Genomic DNA, 18,390 nt, shown 5'->3' on the forward strand with positions numbered 1-18,390 from the left:
GGTTGTTTCATTACATAGATCTGGCTGGTTTGGGACTTACCATGCAGATCAGGCTAGCCTCAAATTTATGGCATTCACCTGTTTCCGCCTACTAAGTGTTGCGTTGTGCCACCACATTTGGGGGAGGGTTGTTTTTTGGGGGGGAGGATCTTTTTTGAGACAGGATTTCCTGTAGCCTCAGCTGGTCTGGAGCTTGCTATGTAGACCAGGCTGGCCTTGAACTCACAGATATCTGCCTGCCTCTGCCTCCCAAGTGCAGGAATTAAAGGCGTGAGCCACCACACCCAGCTATGTTGTTTTTGAGAGTGTTGTTAGCCCAGGTTGGCCTGGAAGTCATGACCTTCCTGCCTCAGCCTCCTGAGTAAGTGTGCTACCACACTTGGCTCGGTTGGATTAGTTTAACACTCACATACTATTTTTGCCAATATCCACCAAGTTATTCTCACAACTCAGCCAGCCATTCAGTCAGCTGTCAGGCAGTCACTGTCCATCCATCTCTTGGCCAATGTGAGAGTGAACATGGCAAGAGCAGTTTTTCAATAGGCTTGGCTAAGAGGAGTAGAGAGGTGGCTGGAAGGAGATAAGGGGTCAGAGAGAGCTTAACTCTGTCTCTCTCTGTGTGTGTGTGTGTGTGTATTTTGTTTTTTAAGACAGTCTCCCCATAGCCCCAACTGGTCTGGAACTCAGAGATCTGCCTGCCTCTGCCTCCCAAGTGCTGGGATTAAAAGTGTGCACCACCATGCCCCGTTCCACAATTCTTTGAAAATCTACAAATTCAATATATACTTTACCAAAATCTTGGCAGGCTTATTTTAAAAGGATATTTTCCATTAGATCCTTGCGTTCCACAATTCTTTGAAAATCTACAAATTCAATATATACTTTACCAAAATCTTGGCAGGCTTATTTTAAAAGGATATTTTCCATTAGATCCTTGAAGTCAAACATAAAATTAGAATACTTTATAAATAAATTTAAATGTCATAAAGAAGTCATGTCAAAACAATATAAGGTTAGTCATGACATCAATGAAATGGACTTTGATTCCATCAGTTATCATCAGATGTGTCCAACATGTTATCTCATGGCTGGGGAATTGAATGTCCATAATTAAAAGCAGCATAGATTTTTTTAACTTATTTTTCACTTTAACTATAGATTTACCTTAGGACCCCTCACATGCAATCCTAGGAACCTAATGAAGTGAGAACCATATGTGTATCCAAAGTCAGATGTGCAGCATGCATGGAAGCCTTAATAGTTCAAAACTGAAATCAAGGCACAGATGCCCAGTGGTGAGTGGATAAACAAAGTGAACTAGAATGGAGCAATGCACAGCAGCAGTAAAGGAGTGCATGACTGGTGGTGTTGCAGCATGGATGACTCTCAAAGTGAAAGAAGTTAGAACCTAACAGTCATATCTATGAGTTTATTTACATGAAACATCTAGAAATGGCAAGTTCAGTCAGGAACCAATCTGTGGTAGCCTAAAGGTGAGATCAGGAATATAGGATAATAAATTGCCCTGAGGGAGTTTTTTGGAGTAATATTCCAAAACTGGGTTCTGGTTATAATTTTACAACTCTATAGTTTTATTTAAAAATCATTGAGTTATATCCTAGTATGTTGGTGCATGCTTTTATTTCCAGCACTTGTTAGGTGACTATATATATGAGATCAAGGTCAACCTGTTCTACATAGTGAGTTCTAGGCAAATTGGGGCTACAGAGAGACCCTATCTCACCCCCCCAATCATTTAATTATACAGTTGATTTGAGTATTATGATATGTAAACAATGCTTCAAAAGTTGTCAATTTATATATTTCTTTAATTTTTAAAGTAACTTTCAAATTATATTTTTTTAATGAAAATTAGATTGTGAAGCTATTCAGTATCAGTCATTGTTTGGGGGACTATCACAGACTAGTATATCTATTAGATTAATATTTGTTTACTTGTTTGTATTTTGCTTTTTGCACCAATATTGGCATTTGTTCTTTGTGTAGTCATACATCTATATGCTAATTAGTTTTGAATTAGCATATAGATTTAATATGTCTTCATTATATTTATATCTTAATCTTAATTATTTCCAGTCATCATTGGACATATTTTTAAATCTCTTTTAGTAGTTTTACTCTAATTTTTTTTGTTAATGTTCTGTTAGTTTTTGTCCTACATGACATTAATTCCTGTATCTTTGTTCTTATTCAGTTTATAGCACACTGAGGAATACTTACTTTTTTTCTCACAAGTATAGTATTTTAGTTGTTTTAGTTGTATGTTAGCATGTTTGTCATTCTCCTTTGTTCTTATTCCCCACCTTCCCCCATTGCTCTTCTCCATTCCCCTCTCTCCCTCTTGCTCATCCACTATCTCTCAGTAGATATCTCCCCTTTCTGCCTTTATGGCACATTATCTTACTAATCTCGTTTTTCCTTCTTCTTCTCCCAGCCTTTGAGATCTCTTCCTTATCTCATCACCTTTCTACTTTCATGATCAACACATACACACACACACACACACACACACACACACACACACACACACCACTTAACACATCTCCAGTGGCATCCAGTTGTTTTCATGCAAATGTGCTTATTTCATTCTTTACACCTAAATAAAACTCCTTTGTGTATATATACAACAAACATTTTCTCTCTATATTCACCTGTTGATGGAAATTCAGCCTAGTTCCATTTCTAAGTCATTGTGAATAATGAAGCATTAAATATGGATGTGCAAGTATGTCTATGGTATGTTAAGATAGAAACCTTCAGGTGTATATGAAGGTGTAGCATAGTTATATACCTGAGTCGAGATGGTGTTTCTATTTTTAGTTTCCTGAGGAGAGTTCATATGGACTTCCGTAATGACTGTACAGTTTACGGTCCCACCATGAGTATACAGATGCTCCTCTGTCCCCACGAACATTTGATGACTGTTAAGTACATAAAATATTAATGCTCTACAGTCTACTTCAGATGTTCTCATTTGTGTTCATTAGCCAAATATTTAACAACACTATCAATTTCAAAGTAATTTAGTAATACATGATTTTATACTCACATATGTGTTATTATTGTCATATTAAGTTTAAATTTTAAAGAAATGTGATTAGAAAATAGACCATATGAAATTGGTTATTCAGGAACTCTTATGACTTTCTTTATGACCTGGCATACAATCTATTTATAATTGCTTCATATGTTCCATAAAAGAGTATTTATTTTCTTGTCCCTTGGTAAGGTTTTCTACAAAAATATACCAGATGTCCCTAATTTTTCTTTAATATATCAGTTTCTGAGTTTTTGTTATGGCTTATCATTTTAGTGATTGATTTATCTAATGCTATTCTATACTATTCATTATTTCAGTGACTTGGGGTCTATGTTACTGGGTAAATGTATGATTATTGTGGTTACACATTCTTGTTCTCATCCTTCTATTTTGTATAGTAGTCTACCTTATCAGTAATTATGCATTTAGACTCTAGTCTATTTTCTAAGTGTTATTGTTGCTGCACCTGCTCACTTTCTGTTCATTATTTTATTTTTTTAATATTTGTATACCTTCTTATATTTTTCTTTTCTCTTTTTTATCTATCTAATTTTGTTAAAGAAAAATAGGATTGATATGAAATTTATCTGTGGGAATTATTTTTATCATAGCTCTTCTAATAAAATATTCTACTAGGAAAGCCAACTTTATTAAATTTATCCTTTGACAACTTTATACATGTGTAAAATTCTGGTTCCTCCTACCTCTAAACTCTCCTGTTTCCCTCTCACCTTTGTAGCACCTTGTCTCCCTGCCTCCCTACAAGCACCTTCTCATATCATGTCCATTTCTTGTTTTGTGATCCACATGGTTTAACCATTACATGATTTTTAATATTTTTAACATTTTTAATTTTTAATGTTTCTCTTGTGATCATTACATAGTTTGATGCTGTTTTTAAAGATCTAATCACTGTGTCTTATGGCTTTAATCCATTTGCACTTATTTTATTACATTAGAACCATTTCTCTGATTCTCTGATTTTTGTTCTCATTTGTACCATATGCAATTATGAAAATTAGTTTTACAGTAGTTTCCTTTTTCCATTTACCTATTGGCAATATTTAAATATAGCATACCAATTTTTATGGTTATTATGATTGCCCTGACCTTAAAATTCATACTTTCAAGTGTTTATATTACGTATGTGTATATATATATATATTGCTAATAGTTGTGTTCTACCTAGTTTGTTAACTTTTTCTCAATGTATAGTCTGAAATTATCATAGCTGCTACAATTTTGAGATTAGCTAGGTTCTGGCTTTCAGTTGCTATGGTTATTTGTTATTCAGTTGCTATGGTTACTTCTGCCTTTCTAGTCATCTTTAATTTTTTAATCAAATTTATGAATTTTCTTTCCTTGCTTAGACATTTATTTCTGTATTTATTTCTCCCCTTTAGGGTACTTCTAATCCTATTCTTTATATTCTTTGGCTTTTCTGTTTTAAAAGGTTCCATTGCTATTGCTTTTAGGGGACTTCTTTGACCTGAACCTTGAGTTCACAATTCACTACTTATTTACACCTGCGCACATTTATTCTTCATATTGTTTAATTCATTACTATTGGAATATTTTCTAAGTACAAATATTCTACTGCATTTTGCCATTACTCTGTGATTTCTATTATTCTGTTTCATAATGTCAATTTCTTTTATTTCTTTGAAGAATACTTTTGATAAATTATTCCTCTCATGGTGCCAATTCTGCTTTAGTTGATCCATGTTTTCCAGTGTTTTAATTCTGAAGTATGGCCCCAGCTTTTTTCTGCTAAAATGAGCTAACTCACGTTCAGGGTTAAGCTTCTGATGAATCTAGTGCTAACAAGGAATAAGGCCAAGCTCCTCATGCTCTGAAACCCATTCAGCTGGCTGCCATTCCAACAGTCAGGTCCATCTATGAGTGCTCAGTAATTGCTAACATTAAGAAGGGGTGGTTTTGATAAGTTGTGACTCACTAGCCAGGAGTTAAGAGGGCAAGAAGGTGGAGTAGTCAGTGCATGCACCTGTTCTCGTCACCTCCCAGCTGTCGTTTTATTTGACCTGTCTTCCCCCAGCCGACACCTGTGACCTAGTATGATGCATTGATTTTCTGGTGAAGGGCGATAGCAGTGATTATTCCAAGCTGATCCATAACTTCCTGTGCTTCTATGCCTTCTACAAATATTTTAGAGAAAATCATGAGCTCACTTGAGTTTTCCTTATGTCACAACCAGTCTGTTTCCACCTCTTGAGCAGGACAATCTGCTATCACAAATTTTGTCCCCTTTAGACATTCCCTCCTATCACTAAAGGTTGATCATTACACACAGTTCTTCATTATTTGGCTCATTTTTAAAAAATATTTATTTATTAACCACATACTTAGAAGAAGCATTTCATTACAACAGCACTGACATATTCAATAACAATTTCCTGAGCTAAGATGCATCTCTTTCAAAATTGGCTGTAAATTTTTAGGTTTACAGTTGAATTATTACACTTAAACAATATTGTACTCAGTATAAACCTTATAAGACATAAAATTAAATGAGGTTTTAAGCTTTAAAAAAGATCTCCATTTCATTATTAAAATACACAGTTTCATACAGAAAAATTCATTTTAATGCAACTGACATTAAGATGTTTGCCCATGTGTTTTTAATCTCTATATATCTGATTCTTACTAGTCACACTCAGTTACTTTCTGAGCTTGTTGGCATCTGAGCATGGATATAAAGTCATCAGGTAGATTTAAATGGTAATGTTTTTCACATCTACTAATTATTAAGGAGCAAATTTTTATGCTTTGAAGAATTATTTTTTTTATTTTTAGTAACTACATGATTAGAAGAAGCATTTCACAACAGCTTTAACATATTCAGTAACACACTCCAAATCAGTACATCTCTTTCACAAGGGGGTGCAAGTTACTAAGTTCACAGTTGAGTTAATACAGTTATACAATACTGAACTCAGTATAAGCCCTCTAAGATATAAAATTGGATGAGCATTTTTAACCTTTAAAAAAGATCTCCATTTCATTTTAGAATATATTGTTCCTTGCAGAAAGACTCATTGTTTTTGCTACTAACACTGAGATGTTGGCGCATGCATCTCTAATCTGTATGTATCTGATTATTACTAGTCATAATCGATTGCACTTGGATCCTTGGTGCCTGTGTATGTCTATAAAGTCATTGGGTAGATTTCAATGGTAATGTTTATCACCTCTACTAATTAACATGACATAAATTTCCATGCTTCCTCCTCAAATATAATACATTTTTAAAAAATTTGTTGATTGTGTGTGTGTGTGTGTGTTTATCACACAGAACATCCCAAACTATCTCATTCGACTATACATCTACTTCCCAGATGGCACCCTCCCATAGCCTCCTTTCCACCACTAGAGCCCTTATACTCTGATATCCCTGCTACTGTCTGCTGTGTTGTCAGCACCCCAGCCCTTCCCCACTACTTTCCCTTCTGGTGAATCTACTCAAAAATCTAAAATTGCTGTGAACATTGTCATTTTATTCCTATTGGTGTACAAACTCCTTAGAACACTATTCCATTTCTGTTTACTGTAGAGATCTCACAATAAAGTAGACTAACCAAAGTCTTATAAATGTGTAATAAATTTTCTGGAATTAATGCTAGAACAAATGAACAAAATAACTTTTTTCACTAATTATTTTATTTCTACTCTATTTGTGACTTTTTCCTACACATATGGCATAAACGGTGAGATAGGGCTACATTTTTCCTCACTACTTTAATCTTTTTCCCTCTATGCGAATTCTACATTCTGATCCTCTGATTGAGAAATTCATTATATATTTGCATATATTTTACTTTTTTATATTTGTGACATACTAACTCATTACAGATACATATGATATGTTCCAAATATAACATTGAAGTATTTTAAAAACACTAAAATTTGGTTTTCAGTGTGATGGCTTAGGTGAAGAAATGGGGCTCCAGTTATTTTTATTTAGTTTTTAGATTGAAGCTAATTTCAAATTATGTCTGCATATTCTTTGGTTAGCATATGTCACAATAATAGTTGACAAATTACATTTCATAATTAATTATTTGATCCTTACCACAAATGTGGAATGTGGGTAGGGTGTGAATTCCCATTTTTCAGATGAAGAAAGTGAGGTTCAAAGAGGTGAAATGAGTGGGTAGCTGATTTGAGGTTTGACCATTTGTCTTCAGTTATTGGCTGGTGCAATTATTTCCTCACCATACAGGTTTGTCTTTAAGTCTATGTCATGTTATTACAAGAGTGATTTAGAGATTTCTTCCCATCATCCTCAAAGAATGTTTAGATCTCTCTGCCTGATCATCAGTAGAGAAAACATTTTAAGTAACAACAATAATAAAAATCATTATGATGTAGTAGGTCTGTTGTATTACACTGTACCTTATTAGCATATTTAATATCCTTGCAGCATGGAACATTTGGTGAAATTATACCCATTTTTAAATTAGGATACTTAAGCATAGATAAATTACCTGACCTAATCACACAGTAGTAGCCTTATAATTGAGAAGCTAGAAATATGACTTAATCACTATTCCTAATTATAATATTGGAAATTTTTCTATAATTTATAATTTACAGAGAGTTTTCTTTTGTATTTTCTGCTGGGCCTCATTTTTACTCTGTGGTAACTACAAGTAGGATTTAGCTAAGACACAGTTTACTGAATTTCATAATGGGAGCTTGGCCTCTCTCACCAGACAGCAGATGGCTGAAATCATCCTCTCAGAATCCATGATTTTATTAGCTCCTTGGTCTCAATTTTTTTTCTGGGTTTAAAATGTTAACCAGTTTTGTTTCTAAGGGCTACTTTGTCTCTTGGATGTTCATTAATCATGTCTCTTACAGCTGGATTGTGAGGATTTCAAGAAAGGAAGAAAAGATGCGAATTTTATCTGTACAGGTGATGCTTCTGCAGTTTGTGGCACAGATGGGAAAACATACCGCAGCAGATGTGAGCTGTGTGCTGAGAATGAGTGAGTGTTCTCTGAAACAGCTATATTATCTGAGGAGTTACAGGACACATGGTGTTCCTGCAGTAGATGGTAATTAATTTGGCGTTAGTTGTCCATAAACTTTTAGTATCACTTATTCTCCTACTCTTAATTAGAAAATGTATACAGGAATATACTTCATATTTTACAAAGCACTACTGCATCGATTGGTCTCTGTGAAGTAAACAGGACATGCACACACACAGAAATATATACACACAAATAGATGCTACAAACACAGAAGGAGATTTACATGTATTCATCCTCAGTCATCTAGCAATCTGTCTAACTCTGATTATATCCTTTCATGCACAGAATGATTTCATCATCAAGCTCTGTTTAAGTGTTCAGTAATTTAAAATGTTATAGTATATAATAGGAATTTCCAGTATAGAACTTCTTGTCAACTGGATAAACTATCTCACTGGCCTGTATTTGCCTGTTTTGTTCTCCTTCCACCCTTGGTGCTTGTTTGGTTATTGATTATCTTCCACCAACAAAACGCACACCTGCTCTGCTCGTTCTGCTATGATCTCGGTCTTGAAGGATCTGCTCTTCAGCTTTTGGAAACACAACCCCCAACGTTTGAGAAGGCGGTCAGGATAAAATTTATTCTTTGAAATTCTGGAAGTCTTATTCCTTGTATCTCACCAAAACAAGATTGCAGTAAGCCCTCCTGATCCTCCTCATGACTGCATTTTTAGATTGCTCTTGGCAATCCCCAGGAGCGAGCATGAGGAAATAGAAAACCGGAAGCGGTGAGATGGCTCAGTGGGTAAAAGCACAGGCCTCAAACCCTACAGACCATGGTCTATCCCTCTGACCCACAGGGTGGAAGGCGAGAACCACATCCTGCAAGTTTTAGTCTGACCCACAGGAGTGCTGTGGCAAAACTGTGCACTTATACACACATGAATATACAAAGACACGCACAAAATGAATGAATAAATAAATAAATTAATAAATGCCTAGATGATAAATAAATGTAATGAAAAATTTAAAAATCTAAATAGCAAATAAGCATTCAAACTTTTTTAAGATACATATTTTATTCTATAGCTTGAAACACACTGCACATTTAAATGTATGTCACGAGTAATCCTATTATTTTAAATGTTTAACTATCTTGTTTGGGTGATTTTTTTCCTCTCATAATATCTTACTACTTGCTGTGTTTTTCTTAGTTCTGGCCTCTAGAAGACTCCAGAACATTATTGAAGTTCCAAGTTTCTTTTATTATTATTATTTTATTATTATTATTTTAGTTTTTTGAGAATTTCATGCATGGGTACTGTACATACTGCCTACACGCATTCACTGTTAAAGTCATGACCTTTTCTTCTGCTGTGTATATATAAAACCTATGAAATCCACTTGGTCTTGCTTACATGCACATGTAAACCTCCCCACTTGAGATTGGACAATGTACCAGGGAGAAAACTGATTCTCCCTCTCTCAGCAGCCATTAATTTTCTGTCAATTATAGAAAAGTATGTCAATTGGCATTGCATTATGCGGGTGTTCTTTAGGCTATCTTATTGCTGAGATTACACAGGTGTAGCTTCCCTGTCAAATTGTCTTTTGACACTATCTTGCAGAAGTCTTCCTGGTCCTCTGGAGCTAACAATCTTTCCATCCCCTCTTTGTCAGTGTTCCATGAACCTTAGATGTAGGGGTTACAATAAAGATGTACTAATTGGGGTTGGGCACCTGAGAGTCACTTATCTTCATTTTGAATAGTAGAACTTTGTAATAGTCCCCATCTATTGCAAAAATCAGTAAAAATTACACTTCTATGTGAGTCTAAGGATAAGTATTTAGAATACAGTTAGAGCTGGGCATGTGGTCCATGCCTTTGAGCCCAGCCCTTAGGAGGCAGACCTGGTGGTTCTCTGTGAATCTGAGGTCTTCCTGTTCTATAAAGTGAGTTCCATGTCAACTGGAAATACATGAGAGACCCTGTCTAAAAAAATAAAATAAAAATACAGTTACAGATTATAATGTCTAGGAAAATGGCAGTAGTGGTTCTAAATTCTAATCTAAGTTCTCTGGCCTCTTTAGATCCTAGAAGTTACTTTTCATAGTCTCTGTCAGCCTATATATTTTGAAAATGCTTTTATACAACTGCTGGTTGCTTATTTTTGTTTTTGAACAACTTTGCTTTTATTATTACATACATGCAGAATTATAATCTATTTCTTTACAAAGTAGAAATTAGTTTACATACATGTTACTATGTTTTCAGATATTCTTTAAAGTTCTACAGGACTAAAAAAGTTAAGAATAAGACTTTATGTACATTTCATGAAGAATAAACTGCAAGTTAGTACAGAAGAGCTGTGTAAAAGAATGCTGAATAATTTAAACTTGACCTTTTAAAAAAGGTAATAATGGTAAAAGCACCAACAAAGGTATTGGAGAGGAACTGAACATCTAATTACAAGCCCTAACTTTGTCATCTGAGGTGAATTTGTACCCTAGACATGGTGGTCAATTCTATTGTAGTAATTGCTTTGTCTACACACTTATTGATTCCAGGAAAAGCAAGAAACAAGTTGGCATAAAAAGTGAAGGTGAATGTGACAGCAACGCTCCAGAGGTGAGGAAGTGTCAGTGTGAGAAACACTAGAGCCAACTTAACGACAAAAGCAAATGTGCTCCTTCTTCCTTAGGTGGGATGCTTGGTAGAAAGTGATTCTTGCTTTGCTGGAATTCTGATACCTCTTAACATGGAGGAAGAACTGTTAGTTCTTAAACCTGGATCAGTTTACTCTGATACTAAGATTTTTCAGCTATATTTCTGCTATAAAAAAATTAGAAACTTAAGAAATTTGCCTGAGCAGTGGGAAAAAGGCACTTGACTTCAATCATTTCATCCGATTTGAAACTGCAGCACTGTCACTTGCTATTGGGAAACTTTGTACAAATCAGCTGACTTGAAATGTGATTGACACTAAGTAGCAATTTTTTATGTTATGACTCCATGAACCTTTGATTGTAGGTGAGGGCAGTAAGAGCCACACATGGCATACTTGAATCTAGTTGAACATCATTCTAATTTTCATGGTTTGATATTCTTACTGTATGCTCTTCAAATACCTGAGTTTTTCAACCTCCACCAATGCTTTTAGTAGATACTATTCCAAGTATCCCTTGATCTACATCACCTGACACATTGTGAACAACTTGAGGGCAAAGACAGTGTTCCACTTGAGTTGTCACATAACTGCCACTATTTCTTGAACAAGTGAGTCAGTAATAAGCTTTGTACTTAAACCATGCAGTGCTCAGAGTTGGTTCTGCGTGACTGGCACTACTCCACTGCCCATCAGAAATTCCATAAAAATTTCTAAAAGTTGTGTTGCAAGCATTCAGTCTCATTGTCGCCTGCCAAGCTCCTTTCGCTTTCTCTAGGATGTGTGCAGTGATTTTCGGGCCTTTGTGGAAAATGGACGGCTTGGATGTACAAGGGAAAGTGATCCAATTCAAGGTCCTGATGGGAGGACACATGGCAATCGGTGTGCGATGTGTGCTGAGCTCTTGTAAGTAACCCCAACTGGTGACAGATTTGAGAAGAAGCCTTCCTTTCTGTCCTGAGATCCCCACAGAAGGATAAAGTCCTTTGCATGATGTGCGTTCTCCTTTTCATGATGCGTGTGTCTTTATAGTATGAAATAAACCTTGCTGAAAAATTGCTTTCTTTTCCTTTTTTTCTTTTCAGTACTAAAATTTCCCAAAAGAAAAGGATAACGTGGTCATGTTAGTTACTAAATTTGAAACTTCATTAAAAAAACTGTAATGCCTTGAAAACACTCAGTGTGTTGTAAGATAATAGGTTAAGATTTGGAGGTAGGCATAGGGGAGATGGGGAAGAGACTATTAAAATGCACTGTATTTGAAAATGCTAATACTTCTATGCTAACCAAAGAAGTTTAAAAATAGACTTGGAAAATACATGTTGAATAATCCAGGTTAGCATCTGACATACATTGCCATCTTTGGGCACTTGTAGAGGCCTTCCTAAGTAATAACATCTAATTTTAAATAATAATAGCTAAAGTAATATTAATAATGATATTAATAATGATAATGATGCTATGTGTCTGATTTGTTCTTAGTGTAAACGGTGAGTGTCATAAACAGGAAATGTTGGGTTCGTCTTTTCTTAGTAGCTGCGTGGATTTAGGCACTGTAGACCCAGATTTGAATAAAAGGCAATTAGATTTTCATGTTCTGTCTGCTAAACAAGATGTAGGCTGTAATCCTTATGGCTGCCAGCCTTAGAGCATTACATTTACATCACTGGATTTTAAAATCAGAGTAGAAAAAGATTTAACAGATTAAAAAACTTCCTACCATCCTTTGAAAGTTGCAGAGAGCTCATGTAGAATTCAAGGGCATGTCCTGTCAGGCTCAAGAGACCTGACTAGCACTGGTTTCCACACAAGAATCCAGTTAGATTTCCACTATCTTACCTAAGAGGCATGCATTTTCACTGTTAAAGCTAACCCAAAATGTTTTGATTTTTCTTATATACTTACTCATTTCATGTTCTAGCGGAATAGGAGAATCTGTGCTTTCTGAACTATTTTCCTTCAGAGTATAACTAAGATGGCAGGATGGCAGGATGAGACCAACTGGTAATAAACGACAAAAGGTTCAGAAGCTGAATTCAAATTTAGCTCTTGGGAACAACTGTACACTTATAGGAAGGCAAACCAGTATCTTACATAGTTTAAGAAGTTCCACAGAAGGGTGTGGACAGCAATCCCTTTAAGGCTCAGTTTGGTTTCACTCTTGTCACAGCATTGTTTCAAAGCTCTTGGTTCTGCCTGTTAAAGGATATTTTCCTGGCAATCTTCTGTTTGTCACTCACAGTGGCACACCCATCTAGTTCTGGAGAACAAAGATTCTAATTGACTGTCAGTGAGTCAGTCTCACACCCTTCCTTATCTTTGGCAATTTCTTGGTCTCCAGCAGTCAAGACAGGAAAGTGCTTGTCTTCAGTACATGGATGGGTTTCAACAGATCATGGCATAGAATATGAAAGTGCTTCGTGTTCAGCACAGGGTGAACATGGAAAAAATGACTGATCTATAAATAACCTGCTGTTTTCTTGACAGTTTAAAAGAAGCTGAAGCAAATGCCACACGTGAGAAAGAAAACAGAATTCGGAGAGATGTTGAGACGGTAAATAGCTCACTGCAGCAATGTAATTCTTGTGACCATAAACAAACAAAATCACATCTGAACATTTGCAGTACCAAGTGTCCTTGCCTCGCACTACAACCTGTATTTCCTATTTGTTCAAAGTCCTCAAACTGGCTATTTCTAGTATATTTATCATTAAATTCATATCTAAACCAACTTCATATTTGTTTCAAAATATGACAGTTCTACTCCTTTTCCACACTCCAGCAAAGAGAGATGTAAGACAGAAAGCTTATGTGTGCAAAATTCCATCAGTTTCTTTTCTTTTTACTAACTTTTTATTTTAGCATACAAAAAAATGGGTTTCATAATGGCATTTTCGCACATAAGCATTATTATATTTTGTTCTATGTCATTCTTCCCATTTCCACAGTTCTCTCTCTCTCTCTCTCTCTCTCTCTCTCTCTCTCTCTGGAACAGAATTTTGCTTTGAATTTTTTTTAAATGCAGCATAATATAAATTATCCAGAAAATAACATTAAAATAGATTTTAAGCAATGTATCTGCTGATCTTTTTACCATAAAATTCTATTGACAGCGTTTCAGTTATTCACTTTTCCACATGGTTATTTCATTCATTGAGACCCTCACTAAAAAGGTCTTGCTTCTGCCTAAATGAAAATCTTAACTATTGAGATGATAGCTTAAAAATACTCAAATTTATTTCAATAAATATTTTTTTCAATATGATTCCCTTAAAAACTCTTGAAATAAAGTGGGGTGTGTTTTTTACAAATTATATAACATAATTTTGCAGTTTAGTGCAAAATTTATTCCTTGTGCCAATTGAATATTTTTTGTCAGAAAAATAGGGAGGTTGGATAAATGACCTTGCTCTGACCTTCTTGTTCATCTGTTCTCACCTCCAATCCTCTTTTGAACTAACATAGATATACGGTTTGTGGATTGTAGGAAGATGTTTTCCTATGGTAGAAACAGAACAACTTTTTGGTGATGGAAAGATGACCTTCTACTTCATAATTCTATCTAATAAAGCAAAGTTCTGAGCCTTAATTGAGCAGTGTGAAACTTGATTTAGAAAAACAAAGTATTCAGCTCCTCTGTGGATGATTCAACACTAACCAAGAGTTGAAAACAATGCTTTACTCCGGTTTGTAAATTTTAGCCTAAAACCCTGGGCTAAGTGATATTTCACATCTATTACTCTGTAAACAGAGGGCTTTTTTCCATTATGCCTGATCATGGCTTCTCCCTCGTGCTGGCCAGGGTCATTAGGAGTCATTGGGCTGAATAGGACTGCTTTTCAATGATGGCTCAATATGTGCCCTGTAATTAACCTGTCAGTGGGTTGCTCACAAAAGTGCTTCTTCAGAATCTTCTTTGGTGAATCACTAGTTATAAACTGAAATTATCATTGTTTCTCTTATGGGAATCATCAAGCATTAATTTCATTACTGTGTTATGATTATCAGGTAGCTACTTTCTGCATCTTACTCTTAGGTCATTACTACCAGGAAATGAATGACAGACCCATCATTCCTCTCAGAACAAGCATCTCCCTAAGTAGGAAACAAATAGAATTCCTTTTAAAAGCATCCTAAGGAAGAAATATGGACTGCAAAGGAAAAAAAATCAGAATATACTTATCTAGAAAAATCTGACTGTGTGGGTGGTAATATCATCATCCCCAAAATACTGGGACTTCGAAAGGGTCTACAGTGAGTTCTAGAGCTACAGTGTAGTTGCCCAGGTCTCCCAAGTCCTGCCCTGCCCCTCTGTTCACATGGTCCTGGCTGAAAAGAAAAGTTAGTTATTTGTCTTATTTTTAATAGGTTATGCTATAACAAAATAGTAAACTATAGTAAAAAATGTATGTTTATTGATACAGAGATCTTCAAGCTAAGTAATTTTTGGTATTGCATGTTTGTGTGTGTCTGGGGGGGTGCATATGAGGTTTATCCTTTACCAAATAGTAGATTTCTATTAGTCTTGATCCAAACTATCAAGAAGTCGGGAAGCAAATCCGTCTTACATTTTTGGATGTCACTTTTTAAGGACTTTTCAAAAAGTATTAGCTTTGATGGTTTTGCTCTCAAAGGTCAGGGTAACATTAGTTAGATTTGCCACCTTAGAGATTTTTACTGCAAAGTCAAAAATGAATATCGGCGAAGGAAGCATCACAAACCAAACCACTGAATAGCATTTTTTTCACGTCCTGATACAAACAATGCTGAATTGTTCTTGACCTGATCCATATCAAGTAACTTAAAAAACTGTAATTTCACAAATTCCATATTTTCATTTTGTTAGTCCTGTTTTGGAGACTCATGAAAGGTCTTTTCATTTTTCCCAAGGATTTGAAAATTAACAAGAATTTTCTTTAGTTTTAAAAAATAGTTGCTCTCACTTCAGTTCCTTCACCTTTAATAAGTACACCACACAGAATATATGAATGCCAAATAACTTGAAAAAATAATGACAATTTAAAAGATAAAAGTTCTCATTCATACTTTTTTATGTTTACTAATATTTCTAGACTTGTCACTGTGTGATTATAAATCAGCTATGCAAAGTTTCAAGATTCATGACTACAAAATGGCAAATATAATTGCTTATCTTTTTAAAGGAACTTTGCAAGGAATTTGAAAACCAAGTGAGGAGTGGAAGACTTTTTTGTACCCGGGAAAGTGACCCGATCCGTGGCCCTGATGGCAAGATTCATGGCAACAAATGTGCCCTGTGTGCTGAAATGTTGTGAGTACACAGCACTGTGCAGGTGGAAATGGGGAACTCGTAGGAGTGGAAGCAAGGCTGAGTCCAGTTCTTGTCACTGTGAACTATTTGAGCAGTTTCATATCCTCCTCAAAGCATAGCTTCATCAAGCAAATGCTTTGTATCTATGTCTGGATACAAGTAAAGTCCATTTTCCAGTTAGTAGGCAGGCTTACAAAAGACTTAACACTTGCAAATCCAGGGACTTTTCTGAACATTTTAACAACTAGTCATAGAATAGAATGGGTAAAGCAAGTGAGGAGATTTTGTTTATCTTCAGAAATTATCTTGAGACACAATTGATAGTGCATTTCCAAAAATTCTTTACACTTATGTCTGATTATATAGGTTTTAGAAAGTCAAATTCCACAATGTACAAATAGAGACAGATGTAATTACCTTTTCAAGTCCTCTGAGTCCATAAACTCTATTTTTTATTCTGAGGCAAAGTGTCACTCTGTAAAGTCAGTTGGACTGGAGCTTATTATCCAGCTCATACTGGCCTCCAACTTGTGGCAAACTTCTTGCCTTAGCCTCCCAGGTGCTAGAATTACAGACGTGAATTATAGGTGAACCACACCCAGATAAAATCCACAAAGTCTTTCCTGTATGATACCCTAATTTTGGCACCCCTCTTGGCCAACTGATGTCCCCTCTTCTTATAGATTGTACTTTAAGACTATCATTTTTGGAAAAGGTGTCCTAAGTCTTAATTGAAAATTCAAACTTCATAATCCTTGGTTATAGGTCTTTCATAACAAACTTTACGGTTGCTAATTATATAATTATTTCTATGACCATATTGTTGTCACTACTCCTCTCTACAAGGGGATGAATTCTCAGAGGACAAAAGATAGGTTTGTGTTGCATTCGAATGTAACCTCACCTCAGGATTCGTGCAGTGCTTGCCAAAAAAAAAGTTACTAACTGAATGGTGAGTGAGTGAATGCATATATAAATAAAGATCCCTGCTTTCCAGAAGCTTGAGGTTAACAGCAGAAATAATCCATGGGTATGTGCAGAGGTTTATATACTTCAAGACAGAATGAGAACCATGAAATAAGAGAAAAATTTTCAGGAATAAAAACACTGGTAGATACAGATTGCATTTGTGTTTATGGTCTGGAATGTCTTCTTTAAAAGTTATGACTGCAGCTGGGATAATTTAAAAGAGGGATAGAAAGACACTATCCACATGTAAATATATACTTGTGTATACATATGTACATATATTTGCAAAATGTAAGGGGCTTTGGGCAAGTTAAGATAACATAAAATCATCAAAGGGACTTAAATGTTTATCTGTATTTAGCGAATATTTTGCAACATGAAAATTTGGACCATCTTTCTTCACTTATTTATTCTCCTTATCCAGCATGAAACGTTATTCAGAAGAAAAAAGTAAAGTAGAGAAAACCCAGAGAGATGCTGAAGAAAGAGCTAAAGCCAAGAAAGAAATCGAGGTGAAGCTTAGTCTAGTCGATCTTGCTATGGCTTTAATGTACTCAGGTGTGAGCGTATGAGCAGATTACTTAAGAATGCATTTTCAATATTGGTTAATACTGCCTCTACTACTAGTAGGTTATGTGTAAATCTATTTCTATTTATTGTTTTATATTTAGAACAAAATTATGATGCTAAAATGTCTAACTCCATTTGGAAGAAATACTCGTTACATTTACAATAGTTCTACATCCCTAAGTGCAGCAATCCCGTTAATTTTAACAGTTTCTCATCTTCTATGTGCTCAAATTACAGTTCTAAAAAGTAGCTGACTTCGCTTAGATACCTTTTTTCTCTGTGTAGATAACTGCTGAGCCTCACTTTTGCCTTTCTTCTTCCTCTGAATCTCAGGGTTATGTTCTTCAATTGTTCCTTCATTTTTCATTGATATCCTTCCTTCTCTCACTCCTTTTCATCTTTTTTTTTCTGTAATCTAATTATTGCTTCTCTGACTTTAACCTCTCCTCACTAAACTCTTTCACAGATCTGACTGACCATCTTTCTAAAACAAAAATTTGATTCTGTTATTCTTTATTATAGCTATTTATCAAGTTCTCATTTCAAAAGAAAAGAATCTAAATTCCCTGCTATGTTTATTATACTGGTTTTCAAAGTCTCCTTCTTTGAACAGTTTCAAAATCTCCTGTCTTTACCCAAGTACTTCTTTAGCCACCATGTTCATAGACTTACTAGATTAGTTCAAGAAGAGGCGCTCTTCACCTCTGTGGCCTTGTAAATAACAATTCCTTTTGGGCACTTTTGTTTGTATATTGTGTTACTCAATACATTCTCAAAATAGAACTCAATCATAAGTTCTTCTTGGAACTTTTATGAATTATTCTTTCTTTACATGAG

General features: G+C 35.2%; 1 protein-coding gene across 1 annotated transcript in view; it reads left to right on the forward strand.

Moving 5' to 3' along the window:
* The window catches only part of Spink5 (serine peptidase inhibitor, Kazal type 5), a 70,163-nt gene that overhangs the window by 13,481 nt on the left and 38,292 nt on the right, over positions 1–18,390 (forward strand). The window contains exons 5-10 of the mRNA XM_008825284.2: positions 7,943–8,070; positions 10,627–10,687; positions 11,503–11,630; positions 13,212–13,278; positions 15,887–16,014; positions 17,408–17,495. Coding sequence (XP_008823506.2) covers positions 7,943–8,070; positions 10,627–10,687; positions 11,503–11,630; positions 13,212–13,278; positions 15,887–16,014; positions 17,408–17,495 — 600 coding nt within the window. The remainder of the gene's footprint in view (positions 1–7,942; positions 8,071–10,626; positions 10,688–11,502; positions 11,631–13,211; positions 13,279–15,886; positions 16,015–17,407; positions 17,496–18,390) is intronic.

The sequence above is a fragment of the Nannospalax galili genome, unplaced genomic scaffold (assembly GCF_000622305.1).
Source record: "Nannospalax galili isolate Female #2095 unplaced genomic scaffold, S.galili_v1.0 scaffold128, whole genome shotgun sequence".
Classification (NCBI taxonomy): Eukaryota; Metazoa; Chordata; class Mammalia; order Rodentia; family Spalacidae; genus Nannospalax; species Nannospalax galili.